General features: G+C 43.4%; 1 protein-coding gene across 1 annotated transcript in view; it reads right to left on the bottom strand.

Annotated features, from left to right (window-relative positions):
- Positions 1 to 8697, bottom strand: part of kiaa0930 — a 38874-nt gene extending 30177 nt beyond the window's left edge. The window contains exons 1-3 of the mRNA XM_032511883.1: positions 8359 to 8697; positions 7007 to 7416; positions 2276 to 2424 (exon numbers count right to left, since the gene is read on the bottom strand). Coding sequence (XP_032367774.1) covers positions 2276 to 2424; positions 7007 to 7151 — 294 coding nt within the window. The 5' untranslated portion in view covers positions 7152 to 7416; positions 8359 to 8697. The remainder of the gene's footprint in view (positions 1 to 2275; positions 2425 to 7006; positions 7417 to 8358) is intronic.
- Between the last annotated feature and the right edge of the window lie 811 nt (positions 8698 to 9508).

Here is a 9508-nt window from a genome sequence, read left to right as displayed (position 1 = left end):
ACCTCTCACTACTTCTCACACGCACAGGAGCGGACAACACACACACCACACACCGAGCAGACAAGACATCAACACAGACAGACAGACAGCAGACCCAAAACAACACAGACAACAGATAACCCGCTCGATGCAGGTACCACAACGACACACAGACACAGACACAACCACAAACACCCGAACAGACCACACACAGACACAGCACACACACTCCCAGACACAACAACACAGACAGACACAACACACACAGACACACCACAGACAATCCACAGACACACACACCACAGACACCACCACACCCCAGACAACACGGACACAACACACACAGACACCATGCACACAACCCACACACACACACACAGACACACACACACAGCACACAGCAACACACAGACATAGACACGTAACGTCTTTTTGTCCTTTTTCGTTATATTTGAAACTTAAATAAAATTGAATTAAAGTATCGGTTCGGGCACCGGCCACGTTTTACAGTATTGTTTTACCACCGGTATCGTAAAAATCAACGCTCAACCCTAAAATTGACGGTCAACAGGACAAGCTGATTGATCAGTCCTCTTTCTCTCCTGATTATCATCCCATCACAAGATCAATAACGCTCCGTGTCATGATTAAAGCCTGACAGACACGGAGCTGTGAAACGCATATTTACAAACCGCAAATCCAATCGTCCTTTCTTCTGCAGCCCTCGGGGACGGAGATTACATCTTAGATATACCTGTAGATATTAGATATACCCGTAGATAAACCGTAAAACCTGTATACATCTGTATATACCCGTGAGATAAACCGTAGAACATCTGTTAGCATCTTAGATATAACTGTACTATAAACCTGTAGAAATACCTGTATAACATCTGTAGATATACTTAGCAAACCTTAGAAATACGCTGTAGAGTCTACAGTGCTGTAGATTATATCCTCTGATATTGTACCTATACTACACATAGTAATACTCTTGAGAGTAGACTTATACGCTGTAGAGATATGTAGAAACCTGTAAAATACCTGTACATCGTAGTGTACCTGTAGATAAACGCTGTCAACATGCTGTACGATATACCTTTTAGATACTCTGTACCTCTGAAGCTTTATACCTTAGATACAACTGTAAATATCACGTAGATTTACCCTGTAGGTATTATACGTAGATATACCGTGTAGGATATCACTGTAGATTAATCTGTAGATATACCTTTAGATCTACCGTAGATATATACCTAGCTCTAACCGTAGATTATACCTCTAGATTACCTGTAGATAATATGCCTCTAGATCTCTGATAATACCCTAGGTCAGGATTTATACCTCTAGATCTACGCTAGATTATACCTACTAGATCTACCTGTAAATTGATTCTAGATAATCCTCTAGATTCACCGTAGTTAATACTCTACTATTACCTGTATTCTATACCTGTATATATCACGCTGTAGATAATACACGTTTAGATATGATTTGAAACTATAAATAAAATTGAATTAAAGTATCGGTTCGGGCACCGGCCACGTTTTACAGTATTGTTTTACCACCGGTATCGTAAAAAAACTCAACGCTCAACCCTAAAAGTGACGGTCAACAAGGACAGAGCTGATTGATCAGTGTCCTCTCTCTCCTGATTATCATCCCATCACAAGATCAATAACGTCTCCGTGGTCAGATTAAAGCCTGACAGACACGGACCGCTGTGAAACGGCATATTTTAAAACCGCAAATCCAATCGTCCGTTTCTTCTGCCGACCTCGGGGACGGAGATTACATCTGTAGATATACCTGTAGATATTAGATATACCCGTAGATAAACCTGTAGAAATACCTGTATACATCTGTAGATAAACCTGTAGAAATACCTGTATACATCTGTAGATATACCTTTAGATATACTGTACCTCTAGATTTATACCTGTAGATACAACTGTAAATATACCGCTAGATATACCTGTAGGTATATACCTGTAGATCTACCTGTAGATATATACCTGTAGATCTACCTGTAGATATATACCTCTAGATCTACCTGTAGATATATACCTCTAGATCTACCTGTAGATATATACCTCTAGATCTACCTGTAGATATATACCTCTAGATCTAACTGTAGATATATACCTCTAGATCTACCTGTAGATATATACCTCTAGATCTACCTGTAGATATATACCTCTAGATCTACCTGTAGATATATACCTCTAGATACACCTGTAGATACACCTGTAGATACACCTGTACATACACCTGTAGACAAACGGCAGCTCGCTACCTTTTTGCCCTCGGTGTTGTCGGCGCTGACGTAGGCGAGCTTCCTGCGGACGTAGAACAGCATGTCGTCCTGGCGAGGAGCGAACTTCTCCATGAAATACGTTGAGAACATCCAGGTCCAGAACACGATGCGGTCATCTTTAAAACAACCTGCAGACACACAAACACAACACGGTCTATATAAAGAGACTTCAGATACAGTATCAGGGACCACTAAGGTCTATATAAAAGAGACTTCAGATACAGTATTAGGGACCACTAAGGTCTATATAAAGAGACTTCAGATACAGTATTAGGGACCACTGAGGTCTATATAAAAGCATCCAAAGAGCACCATGTCCCTGAACCTTTAATTTAATGTGGGACCGGATTAACCTTGTTTGCCTTGATCTGCTCAGACTTTGATTGAATTGTGGAAACAACACAAGCTGTAAAGGGGGGGGGGGGGGGGGGGGGGGGGGGGGGGGGGGTAATCTCGGGAGGTCTGCATGGATTTAAAAAAACAGACAAAAATGTCACAAGGTAAAAACGTTGGAAAAAACCCACCAAAGACTGTCGTAGTCTGCACTACTTTCTCTGTCTAGTCATTTTGGGGTTTATGGGTCTGTCTCTGAGTGCAGCAGAGATCTGCAGCAGCTACAGAGACGTTTATAAAAGATCGTGCTTGTCCCAGTTTTAAAAAACACATCAACCGTGTCAAGAAGCCGGCGCTCCATCGCTCATCTGATGAAAGTGAGATGAATCACCAGCGAGGAGAAGCATCCTGAGCTGCTGTATCTTTCATGACCGTTATATAACTGCTCTGATGCTCCAGTGACCTGGATCAGGATCAGGATCTGGATCATCAACTAGGAGGATGGATGGATGGGGCCAACGATATGCAGCAAAGGGCCGCAGGTCGGAGTCAAACCCGGGCCCGCTGCGTAGAGGACAAAACCTCTAAATATGGACGGCCGCTGTGCCAACTCTATTTTACGATGCTTTAATTACTGTTTATTTACATGGAGTCTGGTGGGTTTAGTCAACACAATTCTACGGATGTTTTTATGTATAAAAAAAAAGATGTTACTCTTCAACAGAAAGGTCTATCTGTGTAGGGATCCCTTCTATAATGGGGTCAAATAGCTTGGTTAAACAAGGACATGAATTTGGCGACGTACGTGTGTCATAGACCCGTTCTCACTGCTGCTTGGTCATTGGCTCTCGGAGTCACATGCTGATTTACAGAGTCTGGCATGCTGGGAAAACATTGCAGTGATTGGTTAAAATTGCGAGTCGCACCAAAGACACTTGCGTGAATTGGCACGATTGAGACATCGTGAAATCCCGGAAGGAGTTTACCGCAGTAAAAGGGATCTGAATACTTATCCACCACTTCTGCATTTAATATGAAATGTGATGTGTAAGATCTTCAGAGGCAGAGATGGAAATCAATGATCCAGGTTTAATTATGTCCCAACGCACCACAGTGAAACCCAGCTAAAAATAGTCTGACATCAGCGGAGACGGAGGAAAGAGATGCAGATCTGATCGATAGCAGCGGGTCGGGATCTGGTCTTCATAGAGTGCATGACGAGACAGAGCGCCGGGTTTCTATAGCGTAAAAATAGCCGAGCGTGACTCACTGACAGACAAATTATTACAAATCCGGCTGAATGTTTAATGCCGTCTGCGGCGCTGAGCTGAAGTCACGTCTGAGTAAAAACATCCAAATGCTTCTTTCAGGACACTTTCTAACATGTCATAGCACAGGAGGGACCTCCTAGAACTGTTGGGTCCTAAATTATAGAGCGGTCTAGACCTGCTCTATCTGTAAATTATAGAGTTGTCTAGACCTGCTCTATCTGTAAATTATAGAGTTGTCTAGCCCTTGCTTATGGATAAAGGTCTACTCTCATCTAATTATAGAGTGTGGTCTAGACTGATCTAATCTGTAAATGATCTTGATCTTGTCTCTGTATGAATTGATACATAAGTAAAATTAATAGGGTTAGATTTCTTTGGGGGCGGGGGGGTGGGATGTAACGCCATCACTAAACAGGTGACGTTTGTAAGGTAGTCGTTCCTCTGCGTGGACAGACTATGGCAACACCATCACAACAGCGGACGTTGTTAGAACGTTTTTTTTCCTTGGACAGACTCATGCACGCCCATCAAACAGGGACGTTGTAGAGCGTCCTCTGGTGGACAGACTGTGCAACGCCATCACTAACAGGACGTTGTAATTGCCGTCGGGGTGGTGGAACTAGGTAAAGCAACCCACATTACAGACTATGGACTTGTGGAGCGTCCTACTGGTGGACAGACTATGCAACGCCCATCACAACAGGGAAGTTTGTAGAGCGTCCTTCTGGTGAGACAGACTAGCACGCCCTCACTAACAGGGACGTTGTAGAGCGTCCTTCTTTGGGGTGGACAAACTATGCCACGCCATCACTAACCGACGTTGTAGAGCGGCCCTGTGGTGGAACTATGCAACGCCATCACTAACAGGGACGTTGTAGAGCGTCCTTGGTGGACAGACTATGGCAACGCCATCACTAACAGGGACGTTGTAGAGCGTCTCGGTGGGACAATAGGGTGCAACGCCAGCACTACGGGGACGGTTGAAGTCGTCCTTGGTGACAGACTATGCAACGCCACCACTAATAACATGGTTAACTGTCCTTTTTTATCTTTTAAACATTCATCATTTATAATGACAAATGAATGATTCTGATGAATGAATATTTTAAAAATACAATCTGCCATATTATAAATGCCTAATATCTAATGCTCTAGAAACACTGGGTCCAGAGAGACGAGACATGACAGAGACATTTTATTCATCCCCGCGGGGACATTAGAGATGCACATATGTGTTTGTGTAAGGACGGCAGGACGCCAGAGACAGAAGGACGACCCAGCGGGACGTCTCCCATCTATTTACATTGTCTGTCTGTTTAACAAATATGAATGTGTTCCCACGTTGATGCATGTTAATAATCCCTGAACCGGATGAAAAGAGTTGGTGGACCAGAAAGGGAAATAAAATAAGACGTGAAGATGATCAGGACTCGGAGGGACCGGTCAGACCAGCAGAAGCGGTTCTCTGCAGGGTAGCGGGGTGGACGGAGGTTCCTCTGTTGGGTTCTTTAAGACGCTAATGTAGCACGAGGAGACGTTATATTTCACTGCTACTGTTTTCTGTCTAATATCCAAGTTTCCTCACTTCTCTCTCAAAATTGTTGTTTTTCGCGACTCATCAATTTCACTGTTAACGTGATTGGGACGTGTGTATCCCATCTTCTATTTCCACTACAATAAAAGCACATGTATGTATACCGCTGTGTGTGTGTCTAACCGCGTGTGGTTGGGTGCTTGCTGTTTGTGTGTTGTACTGTTTGTGTGTGTGTGTGTGCGTGTGTGGTGTAGCTGGTGGGTGTATGCTGCTGTGTGTAGGCGTGTGTGTTGTGTGATGCTGTGTGTTGTGTGTGTGTGGGTCTACTGCTGTGGGTGTGTGGGCTGGCTGTTGTGTGTGTGTGTGGTGCTGCTGTGTGTTGTGAGTGTCGCTTGTTGTTGTGTGCTGCTGTGTGTATTGTGTGGTGTGTTGCTGTGTGTATGTGGTGTGTGTGTGCGTGTGCTGTGGGGTATGTGGTGTGTGGTGTTTGCTGCGGTGTGTGTGTACGCTGTGGTGTGTTGTCCGCTGTGTGTGTGTGTGTGTGTCCGCTGTGTGTGGACTGCTGTGTGTTGGTGTGTGTGTTGTGTGTTGTTACTGCTGTTTGTGTTGTGGTGTGTGTGTGTGTGGGTGTCTCATGTGTGTGTGGTGTACTGTGTGTGTGTGTGTGTTGTGGTGTACTGCTGTGTGTGTGTGGTGTGTGTGGTGTGTTTGTGTGTGTGACTCTGTGTGTGTGTGGGTGGTGTGTGGGTGGGTGTGGTGTGTGTGCTTTTGTTTCCGTCAAATCCCTTTGTTAACTATTGTTTATAAAAAAGGTGCAGCACAAATAAAGTTATAACATCATAAATAAGATGTTATGTTAAAACATAACGTGTTAAAACCGCTGTTCTCTAGGCTATAGATGTGTGTGTCTACTATAGGCTATACTTGTTTCTGATTTTAGTTCTTATTAGTGTTTAATATGTTTGTGTATGTATGCACCAATCACCATTGCAATAACATCCTCCTTCAGATTTAATTTATTTATTTAATCATGCATTGTCTTTCCGCCCTTTAAAAGAGGAGTCCCATCTTCTATTTACTTTATTACAATCATGTGTATTGATTTGAGTTTGTTTCCTCTGTCAAATCCCTTTGTTGTTGTTTTTAAAAAGGTGCTACAGAAATAAAGTTATAATATCATAAATTAGATGTTATTATGGTCCCTGAGAGGACTCTACCGGTGTGTGTACACCTGCGGGGAACACGAATAAATAATGAAGTTATTATACTGATGTTGTAGCCTATAATGGTCCCTGAGATGCCTGTAACAGTGTATACACCTGCGGGGAACACCGGGCCAAAGTGAATAAATATTAAAGTTATTATATCATAAATTAGATGTTATTATGGTCCCTGAGATGCCTATACCGGTGTGTATACACCTGCAGGGAACACAGGCCACGGTGCATACATAATGAAGTTATTATATTGATATTGTAGTCTATTATGGTCCCTAAGAGGACTATACCGGTGTGTATACACCTGCGGGGAACACCGGGCCACGGTGCATACGTAATGGGCCAATCAGCTCACCGATTCCGCTGACCTCTTGCCGGACGTTGAGCCGGTTCCGCTCGTCGGCGATGGCCTTCAGCATCTGCTGCAGAGAACCGTCCAGCTCTCCGTTCTCCTCCTCCGCTGGCCCGACAGCCTTGCACAAACCGGGGAAGGACGCCATCTCCGCGCTGCAGGGATCATGACAGTCCGGAGCTAACGGCTACCGACTGCACCGGCAGCTAACCGAGGATTCCCCCCCCACCACCACCACCACCCACCCCGGTTCTTCCTGTGAAGTAGTCCGGATGGAGATCCTGCACCGCTGCGGCCGGCACCGGGGTGCTGAGGTGGGCTGTGGCCGCGGAGAGTCGCAGGTAGGTCGGACTGCTGAGGGGGACTCGGCGCCTTCTGTTGTACAGATCAGCTGGAAACACCCCTCACACTTCCTGTAACAACACGAGGCTCTTAAAGGGCCAGAGCACCCTGAATGATACGGTTACACACACACACACACACACACACACACACACACACACACACACACACACACTCTCTCTCTGTCTCGCTCTATAGCCGCTCTCTTCTCTCTCTTCGCTCTCTCTCTCTCTTCACTTCCACACACCACACACACACACACACACACACACACACACGTTTGTAATAACTGACTTAAATATGTCCATAACTTAACTAAATGTTGACACACTGACATTGGCATTTTATGGTGATTTTACTTACTTATTTATTATTAATTTACAAAAGTGCTTTTGTTAGCTTCTGTAAACTGGAAATGAATCACAGACTGAAAAAAATAATATATTACATATTTTAAATAATTGTATTTTCCAGACCAAGGTCTGAAACTGGGTCTGCTGGCCTCCGGTGCTCAGCGGGTCCTGAATCAAACGCACCCGTGTTAGCGTTGCTACTCGGCGGTAGGAACGAGCAAGACAGTCCCCGCCCGGCTGGCCGGGAACTGGTTTTTCTTCTAACGAAAAACAACAACAACATACGAAACTATCGCTGGGTGTCACTCCCCGATGTGAGTCGAGTGCAGGTTTGAAACGCGCATGCGTCACTTTGCGACAAGTCGCCTCCGAGATGCTAACGAGAGACTTCTGTAATGTCAATACAGAATAAAAATAGACCTACTTAACCAAGTTGGTTCACTGTTAGCTTAGCTTAGCTACAAGTTAGCTATCTGCACTCGACTCACATCGGGGAGTGACAGGGAACTAGCTAGTAGATGGAGGACAAATGTTGTCAATGTACAAGTAAAAACTAATCGTTAATATGTAAAATAAACATGGACAGAGACGGGTTAGAACCACGGAAAACACGACTACGTCCCTGTGAATTTAATAGAATAATAATAATTCATGTATTACCTTCACAGTTAGTCAGTCGAGGTTTAAATTAGCACCCGGCTAACCAGCTAACGTATGAGTTAGCTAACGTAAGCTTTAAGCTAACGTACGTAACGCTAAGTTTTAGCTAACGTAAGTTACGTTACGTTTTAGCTAACGTTAGCCAAAGCTTAACGTAAGTTACGTTACCCGAACGTCAACGAAGGAAACTTTACTTTTAAAACAACGTTACCGGAATAAATCAAAGAGGAGTTTCGGTGCATCGGCGGAGGAATGTAACCGTTGAATGAGTCTGTTTTTTTAACGGTTTGGTGGTTATATTTACGGACAGTTTAGCTAGCTACAGCCTTCGGTTGTCAGTTGGAACCGGAACAGGTGTAACGGAGAAAACGGTGAACCCTTACATTCTGTGACTCAACGGAAAGAGAAACTCACCGAATCTGAGCCGTTAACGGACCGTTTGATGGCTGTCGGTGACTAACGACCTTCTCTGAATAATATAAGCAGCCTACAAGTTAAATAGTGGTTAGAAATGTATGTAAACTGTGATTCAGATCACAGGATGTAAAGAGTAACCGAATTAATGTAACACCGATGTTTCGCCGCGTCAAACTCCGCCCGCCCGGATGGGAAGCTCACTGCCGGTTAAACGTGGTCGAGTAAACGAGTGCACCCTTTGTTTCAAGACAAAAGATGACGTAATCGCCTCACGAGCTACTGACTGTTCCCTTTATTCTGTCCCTGTCTGCAGGAGTGAAAACAAGGGTTTTTAATTAAATAAAAGCCCAAAATTAATGCATGTGTTAATTATGTGTTAAAGGACATGTTTTTAAAGGATAAAACAATTTGAAATACACAAAAATAAAAAAAAATTTGCAACATTTTCAGTTAATTGCATATTTATTTATAAAACTAATCCTTCATTGTTCAGTTAAGGTAATTTATATGAATACATGTTTTTATTATTTAAAACATGTTTAACCTTTTAGTTTAAATTGGTTAAATAGTCAAATTGCTATTTGTGTTTGTAGCCTTTATTCAAAAAAACTTTTGTACTTTAAATTTTTTTTTAAAGTACAAATATTTTACTAAGTAAATAAAAATGATTTAAGACTTAAGACCAAGGCTGTAATTTTGAGTTTGACGTGTGTGTGTGTGTGTGTGTGTGTGT

The sequence above is a fragment of the Etheostoma spectabile genome, unplaced genomic scaffold, assembly GCF_008692095.1.
Source record: "Etheostoma spectabile isolate EspeVRDwgs_2016 unplaced genomic scaffold, UIUC_Espe_1.0 scaffold502, whole genome shotgun sequence".
NCBI classification, from domain to species: domain Eukaryota; kingdom Metazoa; phylum Chordata; class Actinopteri; order Perciformes; family Percidae; genus Etheostoma; species Etheostoma spectabile.
This window is presented reverse-complemented; position numbering and strand designations above follow the sequence as displayed.